The sequence below is a fragment of the Emiliania huxleyi genome, assembly GCF_000372725.1.
Source record: "Emiliania huxleyi CCMP1516 unplaced genomic scaffold EMIHUscaffold_92, whole genome shotgun sequence".
NCBI lineage: Eukaryota > Haptophyta > Isochrysidales > Noelaerhabdaceae > Emiliania > Emiliania huxleyi.
The window spans coordinates 6,346-21,604 of NW_005195149.1; the positions used below are offsets into that span (position 1 = coordinate 6,346).

The 15,259-nt window shown below is 65.0% G+C and overlaps 5 protein-coding genes across 5 annotated transcripts in view; 2 read left to right on the forward strand and 3 right to left on the reverse strand.

Annotated features, from left to right (window-relative positions):
• Positions 1–1,114, reverse strand: part of EMIHUDRAFT_466115 (hypothetical protein) — a gene marked incomplete at its 3' end in the record, with an annotated part of 2,601 nt that extends 1,487 nt beyond the window's left edge. The window contains exons 1-4 of the mRNA XM_005757180.1: positions 844–1,114; positions 624–758; positions 217–414; positions 24–179 (exon numbers count right to left, since the gene is read on the reverse strand). Of these exons, the coding sequence (XP_005757237.1) occupies positions 24–179; positions 217–414; positions 624–758; positions 844–864 (510 nt within the window). The 5' untranslated portion in view covers positions 865–1,114. The remainder of the gene's footprint in view (positions 1–23; positions 180–216; positions 415–623; positions 759–843) is intronic.
• A 769-nt stretch (positions 1,115–1,883) lies between these two features.
• On the forward strand, positions 1,884–4,141 carry EMIHUDRAFT_107489 (hypothetical protein; the record flags this gene model as incomplete). The annotated part of the gene is made up of 5 exons (XM_005757181.1): positions 1,884–2,030; positions 2,147–2,248; positions 2,354–2,551; positions 3,566–3,771; positions 3,844–4,141. The coding sequence occupies 5 exons, from the start codon at positions 1,884–1,886 to the stop codon at positions 4,139–4,141; spliced, it is 951 nt and encodes a 316-aa protein (XP_005757238.1).
• A 4,190-nt stretch (positions 4,142–8,331) lies between these two features.
• EMIHUDRAFT_360098 (hypothetical protein) lies at positions 8,332–8,751 on the reverse strand (the record flags this gene model as incomplete). Its single annotated transcript, XM_005757182.1, has 1 exon — positions 8,332–8,751. One exon carries the CDS (start codon positions 8,749–8,751, stop codon positions 8,332–8,334), a length of 420 nt encoding a protein of 139 aa, XP_005757239.1.
• A 148-nt stretch (positions 8,752–8,899) lies between these two features.
• EMIHUDRAFT_466116 (ATP-dependent metalloprotease FtsH) lies at positions 8,900–12,493 on the forward strand. Its single transcript, XM_005757183.1, has 12 exons — positions 8,900–9,256; positions 9,369–9,530; positions 9,699–9,835; positions 9,983–10,058; positions 10,143–10,214; positions 10,365–10,795; positions 10,858–11,014; positions 11,121–11,222; positions 11,314–11,355; positions 11,537–11,725; positions 11,852–11,995; positions 12,115–12,493. Exons 1-12 carry the CDS (start codon positions 8,927–8,929, stop codon positions 12,292–12,294), a joined length of 2,022 nt encoding a protein of 673 aa, XP_005757240.1. The 5' UTR covers positions 8,900–8,926; the 3' UTR covers positions 12,295–12,493.
• A 1,018-nt stretch (positions 12,494–13,511) lies between these two features.
• Positions 13,512–14,701, reverse strand: EMIHUDRAFT_220550 (hypothetical protein; the record flags this gene model as incomplete). The annotated part of the gene is made up of 3 exons (XM_005757184.1): positions 13,512–14,118; positions 14,248–14,476; positions 14,563–14,701. The coding sequence occupies 3 exons, from the start codon at positions 14,699–14,701 to the stop codon at positions 13,512–13,514; spliced, it is 975 nt and encodes a 324-aa protein (XP_005757241.1).
• Positions 14,702–15,259: the final 558 nt, after the last annotated feature.

Genomic DNA, 15,259 nt, shown 5'->3' on the forward strand with positions numbered 1-15,259 from the left:
GTCTGGTCTCGCATCCGATGCACGTCTTCCGCATCTAGAGCGAGGCGGCACCGCAGCGAGCGCATCTTGGACGCGTCTCCCATCGCCGCCGCCGCCGAGTAGCCAGACACGCTGCCCCGGCCCCGGCCGCGCCCGCTGCTGCCGACACGCGTCGCGTTGCCCGCCTTCTCTCCGGTCGCCTAGTGGGAGGGGAGGGGGGGGGAGTCCGCACCGCACCTCTCCTCCGCGACGAGCGCGCCGCGCCGGGGCGGTTCCCCGCCCGGGCGGTCCCCCGCCGCCCGCCTGCCGTTCCCCCTTGTAGTGGATCAGCTGCGCGTGCATCGTGTCCATGTGCCACGCCGCTGCGGCGGCCGCCGAGTCAACCACCCAGCCAGACGGCCGCTTCGCCGCCTGGTTCTGGGCGAGGCAGATGGCCTGCGCGAGGCGGGCGCGGCGGGGGCGGCGGTCGAGGTGCGGCGGCGCAGGCGGCGAGGGAGGCGGTGGACGCGGAGAGACGGAGACGTGAGGAGGCGGCGAGCGAGGCGGCGAGGGTGGCGGTGGGGGCGCGGAGTCGTCGCCGGCGTCAGAGGACTCCACCCGCGAAGCGCCGGGCCGTCCCGCCCACACAGCAGGGGCCGGCGCACCCAGAAGACGGCCGAGGCGGTCTCACACTGCGCGGCGGCGACGCGGTCGCGCCGGATCTCCTGCATGGCGCGCTCGAGGTCGGCGCGCGCGGCGCACCGCTCGTCCCAGTTGAGGTACCGTCGCGCGAGGCCGCCCTAGGGCAAACGGAGCGCCGGTGAGGGGCGGCGGCGCGCTGGGCTCGGGCGGCGCCGAGTGGCAGAGGCGGCTCCACGCGCTCGCCTGCAACTTTGCGAGGTGCATGTCGGTCTGCGTCTCGCGCGTGGTGCACCAGCGCTCGCTCAGCTCGCGCTCCTCCTCCTCCTCCGACACCGCCCACGACTCCACCTTCTCTGGTGGCTGCGGCTCGGCGGGGTTGCTGTGGCTGGACGAAGCGGAAGCAGAGACGACCGTGCCACTGCAGCCGGCCGACGACGCAGAGACGCTCACGACGGTGGCGACCGCGGCGGGCGCGTCGGGGTCGGGCGCGAACTGCAGCCCCTCCTCGTCGCCGGAGTCCGAGTCGGACATGGCGCAACAAAAAAAGAATTGCCCGCTCGCGCAAAAAAAGAATTTCGCGGCCAGGTGTGCACACGCACGCACAGCCTTGGGCTTTCTTTCTTTCTTTCGCACAGCTACTGCCGTACACGCACACCCTCGCGGCCGAGAGCTCTGGTCTTATCTCGCTACCCAACACGGCCAAAAGATATCCCTAAATAAATAAATAGCCAGGAGAGATGGGCGAAAAAAGAAAACAGACAATCCAAGGGAGGCCCGGCAGCAAGCACCGCGCGCGGAATTCTTTTTCGGCGGCTTAGCTATAACGTGCATTCCCGAGGAGGCCTCTGCTGACAGGGTTTGGATTGCGATTTTTGATAGGAGCTAGAGGCAGGAGGGCGACTACCCGCAGGCTTAGCGGAAGGCCGCGCGCTCATGTTAAACATTAAAACAATTCCCTGGTCCTATCGCCAAAAGGCCCTGCTCCTCCTCTTGTCTGGCAGCAATCGCAAGCTGCGGCACAGGCCGCGTTGGCGCAGAGGAGGCGGCAAGCCTCAACGCGCCTATATGGCTCCTACATCTTCACACGGCAATCGCAGAGCAGATTGTGAATGAGCTTGCCTGTGGCGGGGGTGGGCGGGTGCACGGAGCTAAGTGCCTCGCCGTCCTCGCGGGAGTCGCTTAGGCGGCTCCCGTGGTGTACCTGTGTTAGTGCCAGTGCGCGCCGGGAGTTTGCGCCCGTAAAATTCTTTTCGCCAGCGCGGCGGAGCGTGCTTGCCTCCCGCATGTTCTCGTCCTCCCACCTGCACGTCCCGGGCGGCGTCGAGGTTGAGGTGCACCCCGTGGTGCTCTTCAGCGTGGTCGATCACTACAGCCGGCGGGAGGAGGGGCAGGGGCGCGTCATTGGCACGCTGCTTGGGACAGGCGCGCCCGTTGCCCCGCCCGCCCCGCGGGCTCCATCCCCTCTGCAGACGGCCGCGGCGGCCTTCGCCCTGCCCCGCGCGGCGCGACCGCGGCCCCTGCTGGTGTCGCAGTGACGGGCAACAAGGTTGAGATCTTCTCGTGCTTTCCGGTGCCACACACGGAGAGCGAGGAGCAGGTGGCGGTCAACACGGACTTCCACGCGACGATGCTCTCGCTCTACCAGCGGGTTCAGCCCAGCCACCAGGCGCGTCCGGCGGCGAGCCACGCCCAAGGGGGGGGGGTACGGCCGGCCCTCCGACCTCCTCTGACTGCCGCGCGGCCGCGGCCGCAGGTGGTCGGCTGGTACTCGACGGGGGACGGGGTGAGCGACTCTTCGCTGCTGTTCCACGACTTTTACGGGCAGGACGTCGAGCGGCCCGTCCACCTCCTCGTCGACCTCGGCCTCGGCACGCGGCGCATGAGCTGCAAGGCCTACGTCTCCAAGCAGCTCTCGCTGGGCGGAGCGACGCTCGGCACGTCCTTTGAGGAGGTGCGTGTACTCGCGGGGAGAGGAGAGGAGGAGGAGAGGAAGAGGGGGGGGGGGGGGGGGGGGGGGGTCGCCTCTGTCGCCTCGATGAGAAAACCTGTTCAGTTTTCCGCAATCAGCGAAAGTTTTCAGAGGTGAAAAAACCACAAGACGCGCCCCCCCGGCGCCCGGCGTGGCCAGCCGGCACCAACTTGATTCCCGGATGCGCCGTCTCTGGGGGGAGGCGGGGTTCCCCGGAGGCACCATGCGCCGCGCCGCAGTGCGGAAACGGAGCTCCGGCGCTCAGAGCACCGACTTCCCGAATGGTTACGGTTGGTTAGAGGGCAGATTTGGAGAGATCTCGAGGAGTACATGCAGATAGACCCTCCAATCATAAGAACTGAGCCCTGGCTGTCAGGCTGTCAGGTGCTGTCAGGTGATCTGTCGGGCTGTCGGGGCAGCTGTCAGGCACTGTCAGGTGCCTCTGTCAGACCAGCTGTCGGGTGCTGTCAGTGCTGTCGGGTGCTGTCGGGTGCGTGTCTGACAGTCGAGGGGCTCTGTAGCTGTCGGGTGCTGTCAGAGCTGTCGGGTGTTGCTGTCAGACGCTGTCGGAGCTGTCAGAGCTGTCAGGCTGCTGCTGCTGTCAGACGTTGGGCTGTTGCTGTCAGGTGCTGTCAGGTGGTGCTGTCGGGGTGCTGTCAGGCTCTGACACACACCAGCCACACTTATGACACTATCAAGAGGAGACCAGCAGGACTCTACTGCACACATACTCTAGTCTCTACTCTGCCTCCGGTCCCACCATCTTCTTCATGGTGGACGTCACCATCTTCTTGTCTGCCGCACTGAGAGAATAGCAGAGAGGCAGACTGGAGTGCTTCTTCAGGTACACCTTGCTGATGATCTGGTAGTTGCTGGTCCAGCGGAAGGCCTCCCCATCGTTGTCGCTCGTCAGCTTGTAGTACTTGCACGCTCTGTTCTGGTAGCGCGGGCCGTCTACCACCCTCCCGCCCACACCCACCGGCTTCCCTCTCGCAGGGGGTGAGGAAGCTCGACCGCCACTACGGCTACTACCTCTGCGCCTTGTGCAGCACGAAGAAGGGCGCGCTCTTCGGGGAGACTGGCACGATCGGCTCGAACTGCTCCAACGTGCTGCGCCACACCGCGGGCGAGTCGCACCTCCGCGCGTGGCTCGCCGACCTGCCGGTGGACGCGGAGAAGCCGACGCTCGCCAAGCTGCAAACGTGCGTTCTCCTCGCCGTGTGTCCATCAATACCCACGGCGGGACACTCACCCTCCTCTCGCGGCGGTCGCAGGTCGATCGCGCACAAGTGGCTGGGCAGCGCCCGCTCACAGCGCACCACGCAGACCAAGGTGCGGGTGCAGCGCAAGGCGCAGAAGATTGCGACCAGCGCGGCGGTCGACGCCGCTGTGGCCGCTGGCCGGGCGGCGGCGGGGGCGCTGACGCCGGTGACGCCGGCGGCTACGCAGCTGCCCCCCTCCTACGGCGTGATCACGCCGGCAGCGGCGGCCGCCTGGGGAGCGCAGATGGCGGCGCAGGCGCAGGCGGCGGCGGCACAGACGGCGGCGGCCACCCCCACCCAGACGCCGTAGGCATATGGCTGTAGGGCCCCAGAAGGCTAGCTGGTAGCTTCATTTGTAGTAGCACAGCCGCGGGTCCGCAGAGGTGGGGCGGGAGGGTTGAGAGAGAGACCCTAGGAGAGACCCATGACCATCCCATGACTACATGTCTTTGCATGTAATAGTTTTGTTATACCCTCATGGGGCACAAGAAAGAGGCTGCACGGCCTGTGTATGGTCTGTGCTGCTGTCGGGCTGGTCGGGCTGTCGGGCTGTCAGCGCTGCTGTCAGGCCACTGTGTGCTGTCGGGCTGTCGGGCAGCTGTCAGGCTGTCACGTTAGGGCCTGACAGCGACGGGACGCCTCTGATGTCAGACTCTGCTGTCAGGCTGTCAGATACGTGCTGTCAGGCTGTCAGAGAAGTGCTGTCAACGCTGTCAGGCTGTCGGGCACTGTCAGGCGCTGTCCGGGGTTTGCTGTCAGGCTGTCAGACCAGGGCTCAGCATAAGAAAACTCCGACCTGATCGGTCGTACTGACCGCCGACAGATCACTCCAGACACGAGACAGCAGACAGGCCGACGTCTGCACGCGGCCGGCCGGGCGAGAGGCTTGACACGATCCGACCCTGCGACCCTGATGCTGATGCTCTAGCTATCAGACATGCGCGCTGACTGCTGCCACAATGTGCGACCGGTGCTGACCCACTTGGCGGCCTTCCCGGTCAGTGGTGAGGCGCAGTTTCAGAGCTGTCAATCGGCGCGATGCCGCACTGGTCCCACATTGGTGACACAAGACCACCACGTTTGCCGGTCCAAGAGAGAGGCACCGGCGCTGTCCTGAGAAGGTGCATGGTCCCTCTTGACTGCCCATGCGCGCGAGGCTGTGTAGGCATAGCCTCGAGAGTGCCAGCAGCTGATCCGAGGCAGTTTGTGACGCGCATTGCGTCAGAAGCGTGCACGCGCTGGAAGGACACCTTCCTACTGGCCGTACGATCAGGTCGTCACTGAATGCCGAAGACTAAGGCCGCGAGCTATGCAGGCGGTCAGTTGAGCAGCATGGCACGGTCAGCAGCGCCGAAAGGATGTCGCAAGGCGTGATAGCATGGCCGCAAGTATGGCCGCAAGTACCAACGCCGTATTCCCATGAAAAAGTAAAAAATCGCGCGCGAAAAAGACATGAAAACAAGCAAAAAAACGCGAAAAAGAAAAATGCCAGGAAAATCGGTGTGAGAGCTCGGCGTGAGAGCTCGTGAAAGGGCTTTGCACGGCGATCGATGAGTATGCTCCTCTTCGCCTCCTGGTCGGCTGCTTCCTTCGACCCCCCGTGCTCGTGCTTCTCCATGTGCACCACACGCGAAGCAAACGAGTTTTTCTCCATCCTCCCCGCCTCCTGTGAGAGTGTAACGAGTCCTTGGTACGGCTATGTACAAGCAGTCTACGGTCCAACGGTACCGCTGCCTTTCGATCTGCACTCGCTGGAGTACTGGTGGCACAACAACGAGGAGTGGCGGCGGCGCCACCCGTCGACGGAGTGGCCCATGGCGGCCTGCAACGTGACAGCACGCAACAAAGGCCCAGTGGCAGGCCTGCCGGCGGCCGGCGCTCGTTCGACTCCACAGTGTGGCATAGACTCGAGTAGGTGTGCGCGGTGGCAGTGGGCCCAGCGGAACATCAGCGCAAGGCATACGTCGCCCCCCAGCATCTCTCTCCTGGCCCACTTCCCGAGCCGCGGCTGGCGCACGACGGCGGGCGCGCTCGTCGTGCCCATGAGCCGAGAACCGACGGCGTCGCGCAGCTGGGTGGAGGTGATCCGATACCAAAAGGCGGACGAAGGGCCGAAATCGAGGTATGGCTTTTGGTTCTTTCCCGCTCGAGGCTCGGGCGTATACCTTTACACCGGCCTCACCTGGCAGGCGCACTCGAAGAAGTGGCTTCTGAGCCTCTCCAACCCCAAATCTCTCTCTCTGCCTTTCTCGGAGGCGCTGGAGCCGCGAGAAAGAACGCGTCTGAACGCAAGCTATCAGGAGTTGATGCGAGACCGCTCGCTGCTGGCCAAGAAACTGAAGGCGACAGCTTCCAACCACGGCAATCCGAACTCAGTCCGCGATTTTCATACCCATTCATTCTCGGAGGTTGGCAACTACAGCGCCGAGATCGCGGCGAGCGTTGTGGCGCTGCGCTCAGTGGTGGGAACTAACGGCGGGAATGAGATTTTCCCGTTTTTAGCGTACAAGCTGGGCATCGACACCGTCCAAGTCGAGTCGAATCGCCAGTTTGGCGCGGAAATCATTATGACGTCGCGACAGAGCATGGAGGCCCCACATCTCAACGGGTCGGGAGGGGGCCCGGGCCTCTCTCCCACGTGCATCCGCGGGCTACGCGCCGGTTGGAATGCCTCGAGGCCATGCCACTGTGACTTGGACGTGCCGACGCTGACATGTCTCCTGTGACTGTGAGGCCCCGGGGGTAGGGGGAGGGGGATACGCGCATCCGGGAATCAAGTTGGTGCCGGCAGGTCAGCGAGGAGTCGCGAGGGCGGTCTGGACTCTGGTATCCATGAACATGTGAATACTACTTCTGTCTGTAGCTCTGTACTCCATGAACATGTGAATAATGTATTCAAATACAAGTGAGAAATACCCGAGCGCGCGCGTCCACATGCCGCCCCTACTGGCGCCAAGCAGTCCAAGGCCCGCGGAACTGCGCTCTGGCCTCTGCGGGGCGCGCACCGGGCTGCTCAAAATACGGGAAGATCGCGCACATAAAGCCGTACCGCTTGACCGTGCGAGATTTTGAAAACCAATGTGACGGTGCGTTGTCGTGCGTTCGCTGGGCTATGTTTCGGCGATAAGCGGCGAGTGGCGCAAGCACTCGCTCGGCGGTATAGGGGAAACATATTTATTTGTTAGGAGTGTAGTCCCGACCATGCGGAATCAAGTGTACTCCAGTATTGCAATAGGGGGGGGGGGGGGGGGGGCAAGCCCACCCCGGGGGGGGGGGGGACCCCCCCCGGCCCGGGGGGGGGGGGGGGGGGGACTTCCACAGCAGTCACGCGCGATGGCCAACTGCGGCCGCTGCCTCACGTTAGTGGCCGCATCTGCCTGCCCGACGCGCGAGGCCATCGACCTGCTCCCCACCTGCGATATCGTTCGTCTGCGGGGCGAGCTCTGCGAAGCCGATGGGGAGTGCGGTACCTCGCGAACCGCAAACAACTGCGGCGAGACCTCGGACGTGTACCGGCTTTGCGCGTCGGACGAGCCGCTGCCTCCGGCACCGCCGCCCGCGCCGCCGGCCTCACCGCCCGCGCCGCCTGCGATTCCGCTCCCGCCCACGCCACCTCTGCGAGCGCTTGCGGCGTGTGAGGCGCCATGCGCCGCGGGCAGCGGCTGCGGCACCTGCCTCGACGCGGTCGTGCCCAAGTTTTGCCCGCCCGAGTCGGAGATTGCGCTGCTCCCAAAGTGCAAGGCCGGCGGTGTTGTGCCGGGCGGTCTGTGCGAGGCAGACGGTGTGGTTGGCCCGCCCGCCCGCCCGCCTGCAGCGGACGGGCGCACTGAGGGCGGACCCATGCCTGCCGCAGGCGAGTGCGGCACCGACCCGACGCTCAACACCTGCCACGGCCTTGAGGGCCTAGAAGCGGAAGATCTTTGTATTCCAGCTAGAGCTCGGGAAGACGCGTGCTCAGCTGTATTCAGCCGCGATGTCCGCGCATTCACGACGCAGGATGGCGGGACGTCTACAAGCGCAGAGCTTGCGCGCCGGCGGAGCAGAGCAGCGCCTCGTCGGGGAAAGGCGCCGCCTTCACGCTCGGGCTGCTGCTCGGTGGGGCCGCCCTCGCAGCGGTCGCCGTGGTCCTCGCCGCCTACACGTACCGCAGCAGCCGCCGCTCGAAGAGCAGGAGTGCCGTGGCGGGCCGCTCAGCGCGCGAAATTCAGGGAAGGGCAGGCGCGTCGCCCGGCCCCGAGCATCTCGTGGCGATCAGCTCGCTTTGATCTCGGACGTCGGGGAGAGGCTCAAAAACGCCGCGCCCGCGCGCGGCGGATCGCCCGTCGTGTCTCCGTCGGAATGTGTGATGCGTTGCAAACACGCTACATGAGCATTGACATACCACATCTCACTGCGAGTCCTGCGATACATGCATGCACATACTATTATTACCTTATATACATAGATAGCTGCGTGTGACACACGGTGGGCGCGCCCACGCCACAGACTCTCAGTGTTGCTTCAGCCCTCGGCCCGCTCGACCCAGGAGGCGGGGTGCAGCCCGACCTTGCCCGTCTCCACATCTCGCACCGTGTAGTATGAGCCCTCGCCCACCGTGCGCTCCTCGAGCACCTCGACCGCGGACCCTGGTTTCGAGCCTGTCAGCATCGCGTGGCCGACGAGGCTCGGATCGCATCGGGTGACAATGCCGTCCCACAGCACGGGTGCCGCGCGCAGGCGGGCGAGCGTCTCCTCCGTCTCAGCCGTAGCTTTGCGTTTGGCCTCGACCCGCATCCGCACCAGCTCGTGATCCACACGCCGCCGATCCTCAGCCTCCTGACTTTGAATGAGGTACAAGGCGCCGGCGCTCGCAGCGCTGGCAGCGCTGAGGCCGAGGTAGAGGGACCCGCTCGTGTGCGCAGCAGCGAGTCGGCTCCACATTTCGCGTGCTTGGTGGGGAGTGGAGTCTGGTGCGGTGTGATTTCTTCTCAATACAGGGCACTGAACTTGGGAGTGCTTGCTTGGGAGTGTAGAAAAGAATTAGAAGTACCGAAAGTGGAATCCCGATTCCTTTGCTTGTTGATTGCGGCGCCTCCTCTCACGGTAGCCGGCCGAAATGCTCGTTCTTCTCGCCGCTCCTTTGGCGCTGCGCGGCGATCGGCTCGTCGCGACCCCGCTCGCGCATGTGCGCCCTCCTCTCCTCGCTCGGATGGCGACGCCGTTCGGGCCGGACTCACTCGCCGACGCGGCCATAGCGCAGCCGTCGCTCAGTGAGGCGGAAGGGTGGAGCATGAGCAGTCTCTTCGGCGGCGGACTGAACAGCGTGGAGAGCGTGCGCCTCGCGGCCGATGGCGCCTCAGCAGTCGTCCACGACTCAATGGGAGTCGACCACTCGATCGCCGTCTTCCCCGACTCGGTTCCGATGCTCCTCGATCGCTTCCAGCAGGCGCGGAGAGCCGCAGCTTCCCGCGACCGGATCCCCGCAGCCAGCACCGCCCACACGGCACCGCACCTCGGCGATCACGGCCACGCCGCCCTCCCCCCCCCGCCGCACTCAGGCGGGAGTGCCCTATGAGCTCGCTCCGGAGCCTGGCCCGTCTGCAATCGACATCGCCTCGCTCGTGCTCATGCTCTCGCCCTTCCTCGTCCTCCTGCTCGCCCTGCTCGCCCTGATCGCGCGCGCCGACGCCGGCCTCTTCGACGCGGCGGGTGGCCGGAAGGCGCCACCTCCACCACCTCCACCACCTCCCCCACCTCCACCACCTCCACCACCACCACTACTCCTACCCTCAAGCCGACGCCGCCGCCTCTTGCCACCGCCTCGTATCATCTCCTGAGTCCGACACCTCCTGGAACCCTCCTGGACACGTCCTGGACGCCTCCTGCAGGGGTCTCGCCTCACCCTCGAGCCCGACACGGGCGTTTCCTTCTCCGACGTCGCGGGATGTGACGGCTCGCGCAGGGAGCTGTCGGAGCTGGTCGACTTTCTCAAGGACCCGGACAAGTTCTCAGCCGTCGGCGCCAGGTGTTGTTTGCCAAGAACCCACCTGCAGCTGCACCTGCCCCAGCAGCTATACGAAGACCCAATGTCTCCCCTGCAGCAGCGCTTGTGGCCATAATTCCAGCTTCCAATGCACCTCCAGCAGCACCGGCTCCTACGTCGTGCACATAGGATCCCGCGCGGCGCTATCATGGAGGGCCCTCCCGGCACCGGCAAGACCCTCCTCGCGCGCGCGGTGGCGGGAGAGGCGGGCGTCCCCTCCGTCTCGTCCCCTACCGCCACGGGATCGAACCCACACTGGATTCGAGACTCTGGAGGTATGGTACGCTAGGCGGGCGTCCCCTTCGTCTCCGCCTCGGGCTCCGAGTTCGTCGAGATGTTTGTCGGCGTGGGGGCCGCCAGGGTGCGGTCCCTCTTCGCTGAGGCGCAGCACGCGCCGTGCATCGTCTAACCCTAACCCTAACCCTAACCCTAACCCTAACCCTGACCCTGACCCTCCTTAGCACCCCGATCCTGACCCTGATCCTGACCCTGATCCTGACCCTGACCCTAGGCGCGGCAGCACGCGCCGTGCATCGTCTTCATCGACGAGATCGACGCCGTCGGCAAGACCCGCGACTCGAGCGGCCGGCCGGGCGGAGGGTCCGGTGAGCGTGAGCAGACCCTCAACCAGATCCTGACCGAGATGGACGGCTTCGACGGAAACAGCGGCGTCCTCGTCCTCGCGGCGACCAACCGCGCAGACACGCTCGACCCGGCGCTGCTGCGGCCGGGCCGCTTCGACCGGCACATCCACGTTGGGCTACCAGACGTCGAGGGGCGGCGCGCCATTCTCGACGTGCACGTCAAGGACAAGCCGATGCAGACCGCCGTCGACCTCGGCCTCGTGGCGCGCCGAACGATCGGCTTCTCGGGCGCGTCGCTCGCCAACCTGATGAACGAGGCGGCGATCGTCGCCGCGCGCAAAGACAAGACGGAGATCGGGTACGGGGGGTCGACTACGCGCCTGTTGTCTTTCTTTTTTCTGACCCGCGTCGCGTCTCTAGGTACGAGGAGATCGACTACGCGATCGACCGCATCACCGTCGGCATGCAGAAGCAGTCCCGCGCCTCCTTCCCGGCGCGGCAGCGGCTGGTCGCCTGCCACGAGGCCGGGCACGCGGTGATGGGCGCGCTGACGCCGGACTACGACGCCGTCACAAAGGCGTGGCCAGCGCCCCCCCCTCCCCCCCCCCCCCCTTCCCGCGCCGCAGTGACCGTGGCGTGCACTGCTAGCGATTGGCTAGTGAGCGCGACGCGACCGCCGCCAGGTGACCATCGTGCCGCGCAGCAGCGGCGCCGGCGGCTTCACGCTCTTCACGCCGAGCGACGAGGCGCTCGAGACGGCGATGTACACGCTGGCGCACCTCAAGGCGAGCGGGAGTCATCTAGCTTTTGAATGAGAGGACTGGGCTCGTCCTCCCGGGACGAGAATGGACCTGTCACGCCGCCGCACCTCTCTAGGCGCGACTCGCCGTCGCGCTCGGCGGGCGCGTGGCGGAGGAGGTGAAGACGCCTCCGACAAACCTCTGACACGCCTCCGACACGCCTCCGACACGCCTCCGACACGCCTCCGACACGCCTCCGACACGCCTCCGACACTCCTCCAAGACACCCCCGAGAGACCTCCGAGACACTTGTGAGGGCCTCTCCCGCATCCCGTGGCGCGCCCACGGCACGTTCGCAGGTTGTGTACGGAGAGGACGAGGTGACGACGGGCGCGCGCAGCGACTTGCAGCGCGTCCGCGCGCTCGCACGGCAGATGGTCGCGCAGTGGGGCTTCGCTGCCGCCGCCTTGGGGGGCGGTCCGGTGGCGTGGGAGACGGAGGAGGGCAACGGACTACTCGCCCCGCGGACGGCGTCACCTGCGATGGAGGCTCGCACGCCTCCCAGCCACTTCGTGCCGTCTAGACGCGTCCGAGAAGAGATGCCTGCCGTGGAGGCTTCGAAAGAAGAAAGTCGTGCTCCATCCACCCCCTCACGCGGCCGCGCCACACTGTAGGCTCGGATCGACGCTGCGGTGCGGCGGCTGGTCGACGAGGCGTACGAGCACTGCCACGCCACACTCACGCGCAACCGCGCGCTCCTCGACGCGGTGACCGACAGCCTGGTGGAGAAGGAGACGCTCGGCGCAGACGAAATCGAGGTGCGGCCGAGACGCCGCCCGAGATGCATCTCAGCAGCGGGAGATCTCGGGAGATCTCGGGAGGCCGTGTGCTCCATCTCTGCCTTATCCCTCCGCGTCCCCTCAACCCTCCTCGCCAGGCTCTGCGGGTGGGACACGCTGTCGCTGCCGACGCGGGCGGCGCCGCTGGCCGCGCCAACGGACAGCGGGCGGACCGCATGCCGGCGCCGGCGCCGTGGCCGCAGCCGCGCCGGCGCAAGCCAGTGCGCGTCCGGTCCGAGGGAGGAGGGCCGGCGCCGGGCGCCGAGTATGGCATCTAGCGGCGTTTGGCAAGGGATGGGCGGGTGTATCCTCCTGTGGTCGAGTCCTGTACCCTGTCGCACGCGCCAAGCGCCCGGTTGCTTCCCCAGTCAGCGCCCGTCCTGGGACCTGGCTCGCAGCCGTAGTGTACGCAGAGCTGGATTGTTTGTGTGTAGAGTGTTGACGCCGTTGCTAGCTGCATCGAAAGTGCCTACAACGACATCGAAAAACGCATCACCTCAATGCTCAATCCTTTCAGACATCAGAGCCTCCTCGCTCCTGCACAAACTTGAAACTACTGCAGAGTGCAGTCTGCACCGTCGACCGTTGGTCCGTGCTAGCGACCGTGCCCGTACCGCCGTCCGCTGCGCGTGCGCAGCGGGTTTTTTGACCCTTGTCCGCTTCGGGCAAATGTGGCCGAGGGATCAGGGATCAACCGGTGTCCCTCAAGCTCAACCGGCGCCCGTTGCTAGCTGCATCAAGTGCCTAGACTATAGTCGAGCGCGTCGGAGAGGTGTTTCGACACCGAGTGCACCGAGTGTGTTGAACGTTTCTTACTAGAACGACACCTCAATCCTTTTGAGAGCCTCCTGCAAACTACTGCGAGTGCAGTCTGCACCGTGCCCGTACCGCCGTCCGCTGCGCGTGCGCAGCGGGTTTTTTTGGTCCCTTGTCCGCTCCGGGCAAGTGTGGGAAAAGTCCAACGCATTCGTCGGTGACGGTGTCCCTCAAGCTCAACCGGCGCCGCGCGAGACGAACCTCGACATTCGGGCCTTCGGCGGCATGCATGCATCTCTTTGCGACTGAAGCCTGGAGACTGGAGAGCAGCGCTCCTACTGGGGTTGGGGGTTTAGCGGTTAGCACCGTGCACAATTCGCCTGTCGTCACCGCCTTTCACCACAAGTGCATACCCGGGTATGACGTCTTTGGCCGTGCTCGAAGAAGGCGTCGAAGCATCATGAATGCGCTAAAGGTGGCCGGCGACAACACGGCAATTTACCTGGCGGCCGGCGTGTACCGCAATCACAGGTTTGGCTCTCGGGCGACGTTGGCAACCCCGCTGTGGCCACAGTCCAGAATGTGAAGAACATCTTAGCTTACTGCCGTGGACGGAGCGAGGCCGAGGATTGAGTTTTCGTCACCTGCTTGGAGGTGTGCGGCGTTGAGGTTGTCGGGCCCGGCGATTCCATCACAACTTTAAAGTGTGAGTGAGCGTGTGCGTGTCATCCTTGCGTCCCTAGGGTAACATCGCCTGTGTCCCTGCGCGTGCAGCTAGCTCCTTGCGTTCTGCCTTGCACTCGGCGTGTGATGAATATTCGTTTTGGCAGCGGCGCAGCGGTCGTGCGGCGGTCGCGCGGCCGTCGCGGAGAACTGACAAGTTGAAGAAGTTCTGCGCGTACATATAGTGGCCAGGCAGGCAGGCGCGGTGTTTCGCGCTCTGGTAGCCCGAGGAGTACATCTTCATGTGGCACGCCGGGCCTGCGCAGCCCCTGTTGTTGTTGCGGCAATCAAAGTGCCGTACGACACCGCATATCCACGGCAGGTAGACGGTGCCGTTGTCGGAGCGGCACACGTGTGTCCGGCGGATGGCCTCGCTGGCGCGGCAGTGCCGGAAGTGGCGCGATCCGCGATAACCGCACCCGTTGGCGGCGAGCTCCGCATCGACTGCCCCCCGGTATATGACCGGGCCAGTGACGTAGATCACGCACGTCGCCGGGGCATTGCACCTCGCCGGGTCGCCCTCCCTGTGCAGCAGCACCTGCCTCAGCACACCGGCCGTGATCATCTCCGCGGCGCGGAGGAGAAAGGGGTGCATCGGCTCGTATGCGAGCATCTCCGACGACCTGTGCGGATCCGCCGTAAAGTGAGTGGGCGGCAAGTGGACCTCCCCATGCTGCCGTTGCACGTGCACGTGCGCGTGAACGTGCACGTGCGTACGGATGGAATGCGAGATCGCAGGCTTGCTTGCGCACCAAAACCGACCGTTCACGGACGAAGCGCGTGGTGGGACGATGGTGCGGAGCGGAGCGAGCAGCTTCGCGTCGAGATCGGCGTAGACCCCACCGCGGTATTTGAGGAGTAGCATGCGCAGCAAGTCGGTTCTTTGTGCGCCGACGAGAAGCGAATCATAAGCCATGCTCTCGTTGCTCGTCGCGTGCTCCTGCACGAACTGCGCCGCCTCGCGGTCGTCCAGAAAGTCGTCTGCCGCAGCCAGACATGGTGGATGGTGTGTATTTGGCCGGCCAATTGGGCATGCATGTAAACGTGTGTATCTTGTGTGTGTGCACATCGGTACTCAGGGTTGAGTAGCCACCAGTCGCGCATGTAGTACCCAAACTCGCCAATCGCCTCCACCCAGCTCCTACCCACTTGCCAGATCTGCCGAGGGATGGCCTGGGCAGCCAAGCTGGCCGTTGGCTGCGGCATGCGGTGGTGCTGAGCATCAGGAACAGGCGGTCGCGGAATAATACTCAGGGAGCGGTTCCGTCGATGCCTCATTGAGGACGACCTGTGTGCGCGCCGCGCCAGTTCGCACGTCCGCGTGTAACTGTGTGGGGTACGTTTGACTGCACTCCAAGTGCTCCAAGTTTGTAGTTCACCGCGTGTATTCTACACGGAGAGAGAGAGACCGGGCGTTGACCGCACCGCGTACCCTCCCCACTCCCGCCTCTCATTTGTGTCACACCACGCGGAACGCATCTCCATCGCTTCGGTGAAGGGGGTGAACCGTGCGTGCCATCCTCGATCGCCGTGCAAAGCTCGCTTCCGAGCTCTCACGCCGCGCGTAGGGCCCTTAGAGGCCTAGAGAACACAACCCCCTCTCTCTTTTCTCCCAGTAAGCTAAAAGTACGTACACGGCAGTCACGTAACTTGAAGCACACACAAGTAATAATTCATCTTTTAGCACGCGAGACACGTGCCGGCTACGCTGCGGGCGCTTTCGAGGCGAGCGGCAGCATTTTTCTAGCCATAGTGTGCGGGAAC

Bases quoted from the DNA above. Each gene is read 5' to 3' on its own strand.
- EMIHUDRAFT_466116 (XM_005757183.1), top strand. From the start codon at position 8,927: ATGCTCGTTCTTCTCGCCGCTCCTTTGGCGCTGCGCGGCGATCGGCTC. The intron at 9,531-9,698 runs GCGCCACCTCCA...CGCCTCCTGCAG, and splicing joins ACGCGGCGGGTGGCCGGAAG to GGGTCTCGCCTCACCCTCGA. The intron at 10,796-10,857 runs GTACGGGGGGTC...TCGCGTCTCTAG, and splicing joins AAAGACAAGACGGAGATCGG to GTACGAGGAGATCGACTACG.